This window comes from Myripristis murdjan, chromosome 20 (assembly GCF_902150065.1).
Source record: "Myripristis murdjan chromosome 20, fMyrMur1.1, whole genome shotgun sequence".
In the NCBI taxonomy this organism is placed as follows: domain Eukaryota; kingdom Metazoa; phylum Chordata; class Actinopteri; order Holocentriformes; family Holocentridae; genus Myripristis; species Myripristis murdjan.
In genome coordinates, this window is record NC_043999.1 from 11,614,433 (window position 1) to 11,632,352 (window position 17,920).

The following is a 17,920-nucleotide window of genomic DNA, read 5'->3' on the forward strand; positions in this document are numbered from 1 at the left end:
ATGAGTCTGTCAAGCGGTAACTATAAATAAATAGAACATTAACTTCTGAAGTTATTATTTTAAGGCCAAAGAGGTCAGATCTAGTCACCTTTAGGGCTGTTTTAAATGTTTTTTTTTTTTTTTCTCAGTTGCATTTCACATTTAAGGTGATCAGCTCTAATGAGGAATCATAGCATCCTTAAAGGAACTTGTGAGTCTGTGGCAGTGTTTTTTGTAGTGACCCTACCATGCTGTATATGGTTTATATACTCTCCTAAAAAAGAAACTTGACAAATATTAAAATAAGAATTGTCCAAAAAAAAAAAAAAAAAGAAAGAAAGAAAAAGAAACTTGAAATAGGATTTATGGGTTTATTAACAATGGACATTATGGCCAAATATTGTAACAGGATCCTCAAATTTAGATTTGCAAAAATCAGACAGGATCACCATTGAGTCTGGGATAATAAACCTCAAGATTCTTCCTTTTTTGCTTTCTTTCTTTCTGTCTTTCATTTTATTTTTTATTTTGCCCTCTGTCAAGTTTCCATGTCATTTTCTTCTCATGGCCGGTGTCAACTTTCTTTTTTGGAGGAGTGGTAAACATTTTGCCTCCTGTGGTATCTGTATAATATTCCTGTAGTCACGAATAATAGTTTTGCTTTGATTTTGCTGCTGCCTTCCTCTAGAATGTGAAATGGGAACACAATATTTCTTTCTTTTTTTTTCTGTAAGCGTAATAAGATGTATAGCTACTCTCAGCTTCCTTTCTTCCAAATTTCCTCCTGCCTACATGGCTCCGGGGCAGCGATCAGTCAGTATAAATAAGTAGTACATCACTCTCTTGTGTCATCTGCCGTCCATTCAGTCTCAGGGCCAAGGCGCTGTTACATGCTGCATGCATCTCCCCTCGCCATGTGTGCCTTGACGTCAGAAACTTAGGAGGGGCTCCTCTCTGAAGCTGGGTGCTGTTTGTGGTGCTGAAACAACGGCTGCACTGTGCCGTGCAACCCGTTTCCTCTGCCTTTTCCCCCATCCAGATCCAAACATGCTTCCTTAGTCCAGCCGGTTCCGACCAGTCTGTGTGTGTGTGTGTGAGAGAGAGTGTGAGCTGCTGCACACCATGTTGTTTTAGCGGAGCGGTGCGCGATGGGATTAGTATAGGCTGGAGCGGTATGGATTCACTGTGGTGTCCCATCCTCCTCGCTGCATTGGCTCTCAGCCTCTGCCATCCGCCTGCCCTCGCTGACCGAAAATTTGGTAAGTGGCCTCCTTTTTGTTGTTTTTGTAGTTTGTCTACTAATTACTGTTTTCTTTAATTAACAGCATCTCGTTTCCCAGGTGTTGTCCTGCCATATTGGCTCTGTCCGTGGTGCTAAAACCCCCCTGAACGACGGGGCTTGGCAGGGGCTGGTTACACAAACATTGTCATCTCTTGATAAAAAGTTAGTAAAACGTCCCTGTTGAGTGTCATTTTGTGGTTCCGGAGAGTAAAAGTGCCATCGCCCACTTGAGATATGCATGCATTATGTCTGTCCCTGAGCAGCAGATTGGATGAAATCTGAGGATCCAACAGGAAAGTGACTAAAGTGACTAACAACAATCTATTAGGCCTGTTTACTCATGGATAAAATGCTTGCTGTGAGACATGCCAAATGAAAAATATATGAAAAGTGCATTTCCTGTAGTTTTGATAAATATATACATGTTTGTATATTTTCCATATATTGAAAAAGTCAACTTCTCAGGCATCAATAAGCCTGATTCTGATTTGATGTGTCTGCAGGAATGAAATAATGGGCTGAGATGGGTTTTGAATGGTCCTCATAGTTCCCATGGTCATGAAAACTACTCTGCACATACCCTTGAGGAGCATGCAATTTTAAATCCCAGTTTAATATTTAATAATAATATCGTACACCTCCTCAGGAAAGGACGTCTCTTATATGGCCCTATTTCATTTTCAGACTTGGCTGGAACATCTTTCATTATCCTTGATTTGTTCTCCCTGCTCTGCCTCTAACACTGCACACTGTAATTTTCCAAAATGTGGCATATTTCCAAAGTATGGCGTTTTATAGTGGTTGCCGTGATAAATGCCTCCTGTTGTTGAGATTACAAGACAGAGGCGGAAGTAAAGGATTTCATAATGATGAGCGGGGAATCAGCATCTCATACTCGTCTTCCTGCCTGAGGTGTGTGTGCGTGTGTGTGTGTGAGAGAGAGAGAGACAGAGACACCTGTGTGAAACCTACTGATCATAACGAATATAAACTTCACTGTAACCAAAGAGGCAAGCAGGTCTCACATTGACATTCCTGCTCTGCGATGATTCATACAGCCAACCAACTACGTCACAATCTGCACATATTTAGAACTAGAAGGTTGCCCTCTTTTTTTTTTTTACCATGTGCAACATCCACACATTCACACACACACACACACACACACACTCACACAGTATTCTGTACATTCAGCATGCTGATGGACACATACCCAGTCCCAGTTTTCTTATATATATATAGAGAGAGAAAAAATATATATTTCTATTACTATATTTGAGTGGTAGTTTAAGGCTAGGAGACATATACATAGGCACAGAACTTAGGATTTCCTTCATGTCTTTAGTTTCCTGCAAGTTGCCTAATTTATGCATAAAATACTTGTGAATGAGTCAGTGCTTATTCCCCTGGTGAATTTCTCATTCAATTCTCAGCATGTTTTTTTTTTTTTTTTTTTTTTTTTTCTTTTCCTCTTTGTGGAAGAGGTCTCCATTGTCAGAGTGTGGCTGGGAGTTAGGGATGGTTATTGTTTTTAATGAGTCCCACTGTGCATTACGGTGTGTCACTGGGAGGCTTTGGTTCAGTGCAGGATTTTGTGATTTGGCTGTATATATATGTACAGTATATGTGTGTGTGTGCATGTTGGGTGATCTTCATCCATACTACACTACTCACAAAATGAAGTGAACTACTTTAAAATTTTTTAAGAGTGATGCAAATTTGGTCCTGATCGCAAAAATAAAAAGATATTATCTACATTTCTACCACATATTGGCCACAGAGTAGTTCATTCTCTGCAGGAAATGTGAAGTGCTTGAGATGTTCTCTAGCCCATTATCAGTCGGCCCAAAGTGGCATTTTGGGATGAATAAGCTTTTGGAAATGTGCTAAAATGTAGCAGTGATGTGCGAGCAAAACACAGGTAACTGCAAAATAATTTTCAGATACTTATACTGGAAGCGGTTCAAGATCCGCTGTGGTATGGAGTGCATCAAATAGACACCTGTTAAATACAAAGGTGTGTGATTGCCTGGATCCCATGATAAGGCATTTCTGAGCAGTCTCTTCCAGGATGGTGCTGTCCCCACCCAAAGGACAGGAGATGTCACTGACTGGTTTGATAAATATGCTGTAAGGTCGTTAATCATGGGCAGCAATTATTGTACTTCATTCTCAGGGTGAGTCTCAAACCAGACTTTTAATGTTTAGCTGAAGTGGTATTAGTTCTGACAGGAGTAGCTTTACAAAGTTCTCAAACTCACATGAAGTGCGGTGAACCACAAACCTTTTCCATCTCAGTCACCGAGTTCAACATATATTTAAGACGCTTTGCTTTGCCTTCACTAACGCTGACAAAAGAGTGAAAAGACAGAATGTCATTGAGGAACGCCGTGTATCCCTCCAACTGAGTTTCAGACACTTCAAGAGTACATGCCATCTATGCCACATGATCTGACAGCTCATGGTAGCCCAGCACCCTTGGAACAGTAAGTAAGGAATAGAATAACTTGAAAAATGCATCTCCAGACAGCTGAACCAAGTCCTGCCAATGGAAAATTTACAGAAATTAATTTTGTGGCACCCAGACAAAGTAGCCCTCACTTTGCGATCTGCAAAAATGTTGCCGTCCAGCCTGTTGTTCGAATTTTATTCAGCTTCTCTGTCCTTTTATCAATGGTTTGGCAGTGTGCTGCATCCTAATAAAGAGCGCTGACAAACACGTACTTTGTTAAACAGACAGCCGTTCCCTAGCTGCAAGCTGGTGTTTTGCTTAGAAAATTATTCTTCTTTCTCCCCTGCAACTAGTAGGACAAATACTGAATTCATTAAAAGAGGCAAAAATTGAATTAAATAAAACAGGTGTTTTCACAGTCAGATTATAGCGTATAAACAGCTTTTTTTAAACAAAGATGAATGCATCACACCAACTCCTACTCGGTCGTTGGCCAGATTTTATGAATACATTCCACAATGTAGCAGAAGAGATTTAGCGGGGAGTTTGAGCCAAGGTTTTGCAGAAGTGAAGCAGAGAATAAAAAAAACCAAAAAAAACCCAGAAAGATCAGAGGTTGATCACAGCGTATTGATTCTGTTTGATCACCAAAGCCTCGTGTGGTATTTGCCACAGGCTTTGAGGGTTTCTATGTCAGCTCACCTTAATAAGGAACCCACTTTACAGAAGCGATTGCCTTCTCACCCACCAGCTCCAAAAATACACTGTCGACAAATTATGGAGTGTTGTGTGTTGATGGAGTGAGATATTTTACAGGGACGCTTATCTGCAATATGTAGACTCAGACGTCCTCCTTATGGGCTCCTCTGCAGCTGAGTCTTTTCATTGTGCCTGGCTATCAGAGCCATCGCCTAATGTGCCCAGACATGTTAGATTTGATTCATACGCTGCTGAACTCTATCTATTTTGCCACAAGCATCTGTCATCCCATAGATATCAGGACTGAGTGGAGATATGACATATAATATAGTGGTTATAAATCATCAGAGTGGATTGAAATGTGCTGTGATATGAGGACAGATACTGCACCGGGTCTTAACGGCGAGGTGGGTTGTGAGCGCCGTATTTGGGAGCGGCTGCACATCTTCGCCTTTTGTTTTCATCCTATATGTCACCTGCTGTTTTCTTAGTGCTTTCTCAGTTGCTAGGGCATCCCCTGTCAATCCCCGGGGGACCGTTCATACCAGTGTGGTTTGTCTTTCAAGTGGGGAAGAAAGACAAAGAAAAAAAAATCACATTACGATTATACTGACAGGTATTCCAACTGCGATATAATTTGCAATTTCAGTCAGAGTGCTGATTTTTGTTGCGTAATTTTCATTTTTATGGATTAAAAAAAAAATCTTTAAATGATCATGATCAGTGGTTTGATGTTTTCTGGTGTCTGAACCAATCAAACACCTTCTCTTATGCCTAGAAAATACAATTTGGAGGCCGGGGGATCTCTGTAGCACCACAAATACTTCATTTATACTGTGATTTTGTCAAAGATTTTACCTTTACCCCAAAATTGCAGCTCCTGTGATGTGGACATTGCACTTAGCCATTCTGCAGTTGCGATAATATTTCGATTAATTGTCCAGCCCTATTTGGAAGCAAGCCTCTTTTAGTTTATAGACACCAAATATTAAAGTAGACATTTGAAAACATTTCATAACACTTTCTTTTAGGTGGTGGGGAATTTAAGTAGGTGCTAACTAAGTAACATATTTGAAATTTCTTTGATATTGCCCCCAAATTGCATCAACATTTACCACAAAATTTATTGAAAACCGAAACTTTCACTTTCACTGTGTCACCAAGCTCCTTCTGAGTATTTCAAGTGATGTTGCAAAGCAAATTTATGATTTTTATTCAATGTTTTTCCTGTAGAACTCCAATACGACTAAGCTCCACAGAAATGATGATACATTCAAATTGCACACATGTAGTCAGTCTTTCGATTTCATGAATATTCCCGAAATTCCATGAACAGTGGCAACCCTGGCTTCATTTTTAGGATTTAATGGATTTGAAATATCCATCTATGAGTTTGGTGAAAGTTTCAACAAATTTTGAGGTAAATGTTGATGTCATTTGGGTGTAATTTCAAAGATATTGCAACTACGACATTACTTACCATGAAATTCGCCCACTAAAATGAAGTGTTACCAAGCACTTTAATAAACTAAGACAAAAATGCAAAGTTATAACCCTGCCATCGTGTCTGTCACACACTCAGTGAAGGTCACAATGCATTTTTCTAAGTGTGTCAGGTCAGCGTTAAGCAGCTCTGGCCTACACTTGAGGCTTTATTGACAGTTTGGGTGTGATGTCTGCCAAGAATGTGCTAAATGCTTCCACTCATCCCATAAATGGCAAATGTCTGTGCGATTTCATTGTGTAATTCTTCCCTCTTTTATGCACATTGCCTGCAAATTGGGGCCACATAGTCTGTGCAGGATGGTTAAATGATGATCACTGAGCATTTGGTGTGTTATTTGCAAAGCCTGTTTTTCTAAATTGATAATCTCGACAGCTGCTGCATTCAATATGAGTGTAATTGATCTGACATCATGTTCTAATTTTTTTTTTTTTTTTTGGGTGCCTGGCGTCTGTTGTTGAATGTAATATATGCCAATTGATTCTTGCTAACAAACAGCATATTATGCTCAACGTCTTCTCAGCTGCACGTTTTCAGGGGTTCAGTTTCACATGAATTCATCGCATGTCTCTGGATCTGCTGCATTTCAGATTGCTGTGAGTTATAAAGGGAATATGGGACTTTGGGTTTGTAGATAATTGCAGTGTTGCAACCTTTAAGGTGTGATACATTTAAGCGCTGAGATGCAGAGAGCGGCACAAAGCAGGCTGTATATTCCTGGCTTGGGACACTGCCACGGCTGGTGTGATAACAGACGAAGTGCGATGTTGCTTTGCGACTCAACAGATGCTTGGAGGAGTGTGTTGGCTTTGAGTAGTTATTGAGATGAGGGAGTGGGAGCAGAGCGGCTGGCTACGTTTGTGTGTGTGTGTGTGTGTGTGTGTTTCCAGACAAATGTCACCGGCTCTTGAGAGGAAGGAAGTCAGAATTGTGTCAGATAGACGTGTCGGGATGATCCATCTCCTTTCCTTTCTGTCTACTTCAATCCGAGGTGAATGAAAACAGCATTTTCAGGTCAAGGAAGATGTGTGCCACCACTGAGAGGAGAAAGCAAAGTTATAGTAGAAGCATCCTCCTTTTATTTTGTCTTCTAATGTTAAATTAAATTAAATTGTATTGGGTTTACTCTCAGCAGACTTGTGTTTTCAGAATGCACACATACACTGTAAGATGTTAAAACCATTTTCCCACTTACACATCATTCTCTATGCCTCCAACAGAAAAAAAAAAAGTGGGAATAATGTGCTTCTTATCACATTTTCTCACCTCACCAAATACCTGAGATCCAGAGGCTGGTGTGATAGAGAGTGTGAAAACATTCTCCAGTATTAAAAGGAGAATTGCGGCGCTCTGCCATGGCTGCACGCAACTGTCTCGTTTTAAGTTTAAATTAGATGGTGTTGATAGGAGGGGGGTCAGTCTGAAGGTCACCTCTGTTTTGTGGAGCCAAGATTTATAATGAGGACAATAACACAGTAATGAGGAAGACTGCAGACGGCACGTGGAGCAGAGGAATTAATCTATACCATCTCAGCTGTGATTAAAAGCAGTAATGCTTCGGCTTCATCTATTGATTAATACTCTGGACTCTCTCTCAGTGCAGCGAGGAAACAAAATGAATGTCAGCGACAGACAAGGGGAGAAAGGAGCTCTTCATGTGGACATGGCAAACTCAACATACATCACTTGGCGCAAATAAATCACAAATAGATACAAAGCCTGTAGCTTGCCTTGTGCTGTGGTAACTAGTAGGTCTAAACGATTTGATAATCACAATCAGTCCAGTCCATTAATGCAATGATTTTCACAGATATCGGAATGCTAATTTTTGCATTATAATTCTTTTTCAGCAAAAAAAAAAAAGAAAGAAAAAAAAGAAACAGCACTTGGTGACATTGTGATTTTAATTATATTTTGATTAATTGCTCGTCTCTAATGAGTAGCGGCCTGAACTTTAAATGAGATTCAATTGGCCCTTGTAACATTAAAAAAATCAGATTGAGATTGCACAAATTACAGGGTGAAAACTTCCACTTGAGTGCATCTAAGATGGAGGACTAGACATTTCCCCCAGGGCCAGGGCGTGTGGGTTTACGGTGAGCCGAAATATAGACGCCCAGGCCTTTGACTTGCTCTGGTCTCCACTTCAACACCCAGTCGCACCTCAAAATCGTGGAGAAAATCAAATGTCTGAATCATTCAGTGCAGGTCAGGGAAAAGGTCAAGCCGGCCTATTTCTGGGTCCTCTGTTGCCGCGCCGGTGCTGCCATCTTTAATTCATGGCCGTTGTCTGGGCTGTCGCCTGAAGCTGGCAGCTGAGTGACTGAGAGTGACCTGCCTCCCTGGGAATTCTGGGAGAAATCCTCTGGAAAGTCAGTGAGAAATATGTTTGGTTACACTGCTGTGGATGTCTGGTGGTTTCATGTCAGGTTTCCTCTTCAATCACAGTGACCTCATTGTGAGCTGGAATCCCCTGTCAGTGAGCTGTGAGCACTTTTTTGTCAAGTGTGCTAAACGGGAAAAGGTGAATTTTTCCACAAATGATTCATCTTGTTAGATAGCTCATTGCGCAGAGAAAATGCAATTAAACGTCCCATGTTTTAACCCCTAAAGGCACATTTGTACTGCCTATGCATGTCTATTAAAGACTTCTGTAATAGTTTGAACAATAAAAACTGAGTATTTGTTTTTATTACACTATTCTGAGGGCCTGTCTCTGCTCCTCCCACACAAAAGTCAGTTTCTGGTGCAAAGCAGAAGTAACGACCCATTAGGAAATAATACCCAAGGGCAAATGCTGTGATAGGCAGTGCAGATCAACCCATAAAGAGACCTGGGAACAAATTTCTGGAATAAGTTGCAAGTGAAGGGGCGGGGCTATGCAAATTTGGTTATCCGATTTCAACATAGAAACTGCATAAAGGGGGAGGATGTCTTGCTGTGTGAGACTGGCAGTAGTAAGCAACATTTTCACAGCTTTTTTTTTCCACCTACATTGAATAAGAAACACGACACAAAATATTTTGATGTTTTAATGTTGCTCATGGTTTATGGGTCTCCCTAGAAAGAATGGTTTCTACCTGAAATGTCCACACAAGTCCATTATTATAACTGAGCCATATCGTCAAAGTATAGACTTACACAGAGAATGATGAATTATTGAAACTGATGATGACAAACCGTGATAGTTGAGTGGCTGACATGTGAAGTGCAGCCCTTGAGAAGACCAGACCTTTAGGAGCTGAAAAAAAAAGAAAAAAAAAAAAAAAAAAAGCCGAGAGCCATCTTGAATTTTAGCAAGCGGGTGCTTTAATGACACAAGATGTTTCAATCTGTGGACACGGTGTCAAGCTGATGTTAATTTGCTTGCAGGTAATGTTCTTTTCTTCCGTCCCCCACTCCAGTCCCGCGCTCTCTTCAATTCACTTGAACTTTTATTGCCGTTGTCACTCGCCGCACCATTCGAAAATGGCTTTTTTGGCTGATGGTACAAGAGGGTGTGTATGTGCATGATAGAGGGAGTGTGTGTGAGTGAAGACGAGTGGAGTCAAGTGTCCTTGGTTGAAGCCTGTAATTATAATAATAAGATATGTTGGTGGCCCCAGAGACTGAATGAAATATGCCCCAAACTGCAGCAGTGTCTGGGAGTGGCCGTCCTCACTGCCAGATTCCCAGCATCCTCCTTGGCCCCTCGAACATCGCAGATGGTATCCCGGCACCAGCCAACCACCTGTGAGGGAATCTGGACGTTCAGACTTTGGTGTCCGACTTCTCGTTCAGCCCTGGGTGTTGCATTTTTAGGACGTTTTTAATGGTTCATTTTCTTGCGGGCAAGGTCAGTCGCTGGCAGACAAATGTTTGGGAGGGTTTCAGGCAGCCCTCCAGACCTACAGCGGGTCTGCTCTGAGGGCGTACGGTGCATTATGGGAATGCACCACTTAATAACTGGATAATGTACAGGTGGAGATTAGCTGTGAGATTAATACGGTCATATTATTTCCTAATGAGAAACGCTCAGTCATTCTTATATAATTACTTTTCTGTCCTTAAATGAGCTTCTCCCTTTAAATACACTCCCCCTCACATCCGTTCCCTGTCTCCCTTTTTTTCCCATCTGCACCCCTGAGGCTAGACATCCATGCTGTTAGTCCCTGACACGCCGTGCAGCAGAGGTCTCAGCTTAAGGTGAATTGAGATGGTGTGTTTGTGTGTTACTCCTTGCTTACTTATACAGTACATGCACTCGCTGCCCACAGTGGCAGTTAGTTTGTAATGAGGCAGGCAGGGGGCATCTTGGGGAGGCGTCTGTCTGCCGCGCAGCCGAGGAACCTGGGAGAGGTCTGGGCCGCCGGTACTTGCATGAACAAAATTTAATTGATTCAGGTGATCCGTTCTGCATACTAACACCATGCACTGGAAAGAAACTGTGCTTTTAAGGAAAGGAAGTGTGAATAATTTGCAAAGATGGATGGATAAAATTTTGTTATTTTTGCAAGGCCGCAGTGCATTTGCCACTTTATATTTTGGAGTTTAGTATGCAACATAAAAACAGACTACTGCTGTATGTATGTGCAAAATGAAGTTACACAATATCTTTTACCAAATACTGATAACAATAGTATAAGAATGAATACTGGTGGTTTTACACATTTTTACACGTTTTTAAGAACAAACAACAAACAACAAAAAAGAGGGCAAATATCATATAGCACTATGTAATCTAATATTGATATAATACCCAGCCGTACTACAAGATACATCATGTTGAACAATAAACAGTCAGTTTGTGATTTGACTCACCATATCCATTGACCTTCTGGATTCTCCCTGCATCACCGTGAATTAGGTCACCCCGTGTCTATTTCGGGAAGAGAGGCCACATGTAGAGCACCTGTAGTTAACACACATCTTTCGCTTCCAAATTGATTTTGCTTTCAGCTGATGAATTATTCCTTTGGCTGCAGCATGTATTCTACATGTATAGATGTATACATGTGGGCACGATGGCTGTATTAAAGAAGTCAGGGTTTGAAATGTCTAAGCATGGTGTTCAGTTTTTAAACCCTCACATTATTCTCTTTCTCTCTCTCAAGAACCAAAAAAAAAAAAAACGTCCTGAAACAAGAAACAACTGAATGCTCATTTCATCCCAATTGATCCACCGAAGCCCACTGAGGCCACGCTTATTTGACTAATCAGTCAGCTTCCTGTTGACAGCCTGCTGACATTAATCTATGATGGTGGTTGTCACGGCAACAGAACATCAGCCCGTTATTGTGGGTTTTGGTGTGTTTCTGGCACGAGTAAGCACCGTGGTCACTTTTGTTTTGTGACACAGTCTTGCACACACAACATTACACAAGTCGGTGTGGCTATTCATTCTCTGATGCTTCATTAAGATATTTCATTGACACATTTTTTTCTTTTTTTTTTTTCCCCTCACCACTCCCTTCCTTAGTCATGATGAGTCCAGAATGCTGTTTTCGCCCAAGGTAATCAGCAGCATCCACTGTGATTGCATTTTAATTAAAAGGCCCCATTTTAATCATCTCTGGCATGGCGTTGGAGAAAGGGGATGTGGCGTTATCAATCCTATGTCCTGCCTATCACATGCACACATGCACACACACACACACACACACACACACAAAGTCTGACTAACTATGCTTGGGTGGATGCTTCATTAAATGGAAGGTCGTAATTAATATTGAAAGCTGACAAGGCCTCCCAGAGAACCCAATGAATTAAGCAGGGGAGTGATGAGGAGGTAAAGTTGAATGGACTGACACTAATTGCAGCGGTGAGATGCATGGTCAAGAAGCCTTGTATCGCTCCTCCACCTCCAAGTTACTGTTCTGTTGAAGTTTTATTACGTGTGCACTTGGACAAGTTGGAGAGTGTGTCGTCTTTACTCTGCAACAAAATCAGCATCTTAGCAAGGCATTTAGTTTATCCTTAAAAGAAGCCAAAAAAAAAAAAAAAAAAAAAAAATCTGCCATGAAATAATCCCACTTGTTTCCAATGCAGTTTCACTTGTTTCAGGAATTTTTCTGCAAGCAAATATAAATATGTTGAAACAAGGCAGAATAAGGCACCACAATCAAGAATATGACACCTGATTCAAGAAAATTCTGGAAGCAGCTTGATTATCATTGGAAACAGGTGGGATTATCTCATTCCACTGGTAGATTCTTTCATTTGTTTTAAGGGAAATAAGATTTTTAAGATCTGAGTATGAGACCGAACAACTTCTTAACCCTATAAAGCCTGAACTATGAAAGAATTGGCAAAAAATATATATATATTTTTTAAATTGAACCCTTTACTTAGTCCTATAACAAAATGTAAAAAAAAAAAAAAAAAGATTTTTCAAAAAATATGTTATTACATATGCTTTTTCTGTTGTATCATATATGACAGCACTTGAAGTGCCAATGGTATGGTCCAGGGCGAACAGGGGAAGTGTCCAAAGGTATACAACAGTATTTTGGTCAAGTATTGATTAAACTGAAAATGGAATGTGTTATTTGATAACGTGTATCATATATGATACAAATGGCTTTATAGGGTTAAGATGGGTTACAGTGTGGGATTGGTCAAGATGCTCTGCAAAATGAAGGATGCGTTTGCAAGTAACTAACTATATTTACTCATGTCACTATAATTGAGCACTGCTAGTTTTAGTATTTGTTTAAATTCTGTATTTTTTTCCTGAAGTATTTTGCTTAGCTACATTGCAAATTTCCAGATGAATGTATCTAGTTTTAACTGTGTACTCATTAGAATTGCATGGAAATGAATACATATGACAAAGTTATTCTTTCTAAACAAAAACTAAGTAAATTTTACTCTAAGTGCATTTTAAACAAGACACTTTTTACTTTTACTTAAGTAGATTGTTTACAGTACTACCTCTACATAAGCATAATATCAGAAAAGCAGCAATAGGCCTTCTTCAGTAACAATTCTTTTTTTCTGCTGCTGCCTTTTGGAGTCACTTCTGTGGCACAACAACTTGTTTGTCAGGAAATGCTTGTCTGTTTTGTTCCAAGGAAATGAGTGACCTTACAAATCTGTGATGATACACCCCCACTCTACATCATTAAATAGCCATTTTGCTGACATATTGAATCCATTACCCTCAAAAAGTGCAATTTTGAGAAATATGCCCTCAACTCCCAAACAAAATGGTGGTGTATTATGTCAGTATAATCGCATTCCCTGGCAAATTAACCTGTAATAATCATTATCGGCATAATTATCCTAATGACAGACCTGGAATAAAGAAACTTGGAGCCTTAGAAACTTTGAACAACTGACACTTGAAAGCCACATCTGCTCAGACGTTCCTTTCTTTCTGTCTGACGTGATTAACAGACTTCTTGCCTCCATCTAGTCTCATTATTACAGAAGTGTGACAGAGGCCTCTCCTCCTACCCAGCTTGCTCTAACTATTCACAGTCATGAGCTTCTTACCGCTGGCCCTCAGTGCCATCGGGCCAAGTGGCTGTATCCACTTCAGTTACTCCTGTTGATGAGCAGAGAGGGAGAAATAACAGAGATGAAAGGCTGAGAAGGAAGGATGTTGACTGCATGACCCAGTTGGTTTTGCGGAGGATTTTGGAGGATTCTCTTTCTGTTCGCGAAGATCATTAGCTCAATGGTTTGTTCCTGAACATGAGGTTTTACGGTGCGTATCAAGAGGACTTTCCAGAGCTTAATGAACTGCCCCTCCCAAAAGACAGCAAAAAAAGGATCTATTCTTCGTCACAGTTTCTTTGTGATTTGGCAAGGTTTTCCAGTTTGCCTATCCACCCCTAATTTGTTCTTCACCGCGGTGGATTGAAACAGTTTGCTGATGTTCTTCGGCAGGAAATAGCTCTCAGTAAAGCTCTTTGTCACCCAAGGACTGTTGGTTATACTAGCTATCTGCATTATTTTTGTTGTTGTTGTTGATGAATAGTCATCTAGTCCCATTGTACTGGGGTACAATAACACAGATGGTGCACAACTGGAAACCTTGCCAAATCACACAGAAACTGTATGCATGGACAGAATAAACAAGGGGTAAAGGGGGAAATATCTTTTTTTTTTTTTTTTTTTTTTTTGTATTTTGGGGGAAACGTCCCTTTAATGAACAAAGCTGAATAGGATGGACTAAGTGGATCATTTCTTGTTTGATTGGCTTCTCTAATCTTTATCTCCGAACATGCCGGTGCGTTCTTTCTCCAAAACAGAATATGACATTTCTCCCGGAGCTTTGCTGTAACCTCGCCCATTTCCAAAGCTTTTTGTTACAAAGTTTGAGCCACATTGTCAAACAAATCCATGTCTTTCAAACTCTCCCTCCCTCACCGCTCGACATTTTTTTTTTCTCTGGAAATAGGTGGATGTGGAGGATCACCTGTGCAGATCGGCGAGCAGAACAATCGGTTCCCTGCGCACTGCAACTCCCACGTGTGAAATATGAACACGGGGAACAGCTACCCATAATGCTCCTGCCATCTGTTCATTTATCAGTCTGGAACACCCAGCCCCAGTCCAGGCGTTAAAGTTCATTAATATTCATGCAATATTCATATATGGAAACATTGCCCATGGAGTTGGGGTATTAGTGGCAGGAACAGGATAGGAGAAGCCACACTAATTGATGATTGATAGCTCTGCCATTAGCAGTGATGCCCACAGCTAGTGCTAATGCAGTATTGAGTTGTGGTTTTTCAGAGCAGTGACATATTGGGAATTGTGATACAGGGCTAATTTAGTTCTTCAGTTCTATCAGTTGTCTACAGTTGATCTGATGAACACTGCATATACATTTGCCATACCTATACTTATCTTACATGATGAACTTTGGCATGTTTTTGTCGCTGCCATTTGATATTCTGTGTGTGGACTCATTCACTATTCCTCTCTTTTTTCCCCACAGTAAATTGACATTGATTTATGCGATCCAGTAATCAAAAAGTTATTTCTCAAACCCAATCCTCAGGTATTTGAGGATTGGGTTTGACAAATGCTTGGTGGTTGCTTTGTTTTTGCATTTGCATTTCAAGTAGAGGATATTTTTCCCAAAATATCTATACTGCCTTGTACCTAGCTTTGCTGAGCAATTTCTCAATATTCTATTGATATCAGGATATAAGACTGGATATTGTTTGGGGCTCTGGATATTGTAATAGTATGATATGATATGTAAGTGTCATCCTGGTTTTAAAGGCTGCATTACAGTAAAGAGCTGCAATTTTCTGAACTTATTAGACTGTTGTAGCTGTTATTTGCCTCTATTTGTTTGGTCATCATATCCACATTACTAATGATTATTATCAAAATCTCTGGTGTGTAAATATCTTATGAAAGCACCAACAGTCATGCCTACAGTATTTTAACAGTATCAATATTGAGTCATTTGGTCAAATATGTTGTGTTATTTGATTTTTTTTTTATCCAGCCCTGTTGCTGTGTGTGTGAATGTAAAGTGTCGTCTTGTGTTTTAACTTTCTCCCTCTTTCCCGGTTCACCTTCTCTCACCTTCAGGTTGCCTGTTTGAGGACGAGCTCTGCACACCATATGAGTTCTGCGTCAATGGTAAGTCCACTCCAGAGGATCCACCTCCGAGTCATGACCACAGTACCAAACACTCACCACACCTCATTATTTAGAACAACATCCCAGGGCTATCAACCACCATCGACCCAACACACTTCCAAAGCCCTTCTAGCTATTTTTAGTCACTCTGGGATTTATAGGCAGTGAGATGGGGACTGGAGGGTTTGCTCATAGCATCTGTTGTAGCTCAATTTAAACTATGAGTTAAGTGAGGAAAAAAAAGCATGGAAACATCTGGGAGCTGAGCCTCTCCAAAGAGATACAGCACAATGGAATTATAAAGCATTTGCCCTTTTTCCTGCAACCAGCTGCAAGGCTTATGATCGATCCCAGGAGGATGTTTTCCTTCCTATGTTCCCGTGTCCACTACGCTTCAAGGTTTCCCAAGCCAGAAATGGTCACAACCTCATGTATGAAACAAATCGTCTCAGGAGATGCTTGGCTCTCCGTCAGCGGTTGCCAGGGCAACTGTGTCACCTAATGAAGGGATGAGGGGGAAATGTTGAGGCTTATTATTGCATGGCCTTCAGCAGAATCACGCAGCAGGCTTTACTTTTGAAGAGGATTGATAGAATGTCGATATTGAGGATCATCTTCACGACGGGGCCATAGTGAAAGGTTAATATATTCCTGTGTAGGGAAAGCTCTTCGAACGGGTGCAGCGGTGCAGGACGTGGTTTTGTTCTTACATGCACGTGTGCCAAAAATCCATGTCTGTTTGAGTGTATATTTGGAGTTTCTGTCCTCAGCCTGGCAAACAAAATGATTAAATGCCCGTGCTTAAAGGTTGCTTTGTTGTTTTTATTTGACTGAGTTTCGCTCACTTCATTTACTGTCCGCAGACTCATTATGAAATCAATTTCACAAATGAGGTGAAGCCAGCAACGGAGCACTTGCTGTTTCCATGCCACTTTGTTTAGTCCAACTGTGACTGTTCTAACTCCCGAACTCAAAAGATTTCTTTATTATTAAAAACATCTATTTTGATCTTTTAATTCCACATCCAGTAGTCTTTGGTTTCATAACCATGTTAGAGAAGCATGTTAGGAGATTTCCAGTCTCATTTCCATATTAACCCAGTTCTGCAGGAGGAAACTGGGCAGGAGATGGGGGTACAGCTCAGAAGTGGAATGAAAAACTGACTTTAATTACACAGACTGCCTTGGTACAGAGGGGAGCTGTGTGTAGCCTAATAGAGGGAAATTGCTGACACCTCGAAGGAAAAATACCCAGAGGCAGAGAGAGCAGGGTTGGGGAGTGAGTGTGTGTATGTGTGTGAGGGGGGGGAGGGCATCATATTAAGTTACATTAGGCTGTTACGCAAAGAAGCGATGTGACACAGATGTTTTGGTGATGGTCATTCCTGCAAACATTTAATGTATCTTAGCATCTTTTTTTCTTCATCGTTTCATCTTGTTACCATCTCTTTTATCTTTTACTGCCCACTGGCCCCAGGAGACCCACCCACCGTGGGATTGGAGCTTATAGAGTAAAGAGAATACAGTGAGCAGGATTCACATAGAAATCTCATTATGGCTTCTGTGTGCACTAAAATAACAGGCTGAAAGACGCTAATGCCTGATTAATGTTGTGAGTTTTGGAGTTATGTAAAGAGGCATTGTTCGGTTGCTTCGTGACCGTCTCCTGTCCACACCTCGGCCGACAGCCTGCCACTCTCCATTGGGCTGCTGATGAGTAGCAGCCACCGCACAGACAGAGGATGAGTGGGAGTAACTAGGTCTGCCACTTCAACTCTTCCCAGGGTCCCTGAAGGAGTAACCTGGTTTATTCTGGGCTGGGCCAACCATGCTCTTCCTCACCAGGACTGTTGCCATGCAAGGTGGCGGAGAAAGGGGGAAGGGTTGCTAGGAGGAGCTCTTCTCTGTGCTTTCAAACAGCACAGCAAAAAAAAAAAAAAAAAAAAACTCTATTCATTTGATCTCATATTCAGTGTTAAAATCATGAATTTCTACTAGTGGGGGGCAAGATAATCCACACATTTCCATTGTTGCAGGAATTTTTCTGGGAATAAATATAAATACGCTGAATCAAAGCAGAATTAGACAGAATAAAGCACTACGATCAAGAACATGACATTTAATTCAAGATAATTCGATTACCATTGAAAACAAGTGGATTTTTTTCACTTACTATAAGAAAACCAAGATTTTAACACCGAATATAAGTGTAAATGACTTGTTACGATGCAGCTTTTTGCGGTAAGACCACTTTTCATACAGCTGAGTGCCTTTTATTCTTTCATTTTATTTATTTTTAGAACTACTTGCCTTGCTGATGAAGAGTTCACATTCAAACCCCAAGTCATCATTCAGTGTGTTTCTTCCAAATGTTATCATTTTGTCAACCAATGTCTTGAGGCAATTACTAACCTCAA

At 40.7% G+C, this 17,920-nt stretch overlaps 1 protein-coding gene across 1 annotated transcript in view; it reads left to right on the forward strand.

Annotated features, from left to right (window-relative positions):
* Positions 1 to 1,153: 1,153 nt before the first annotated feature.
* The window catches only part of ptprn2 (protein tyrosine phosphatase receptor type N2), a 117,931-nt gene continuing 101,164 nt past the window's right edge, over positions 1,154 to 17,920 (forward strand). The window contains exons 1-2 of the mRNA XM_030079828.1: positions 1,154 to 1,238; positions 15,454 to 15,504. Of these exons, the coding sequence (XP_029935688.1) occupies positions 1,154 to 1,238; positions 15,454 to 15,504 (136 nt within the window). The remainder of the gene's footprint in view (positions 1,239 to 15,453; positions 15,505 to 17,920) is intronic.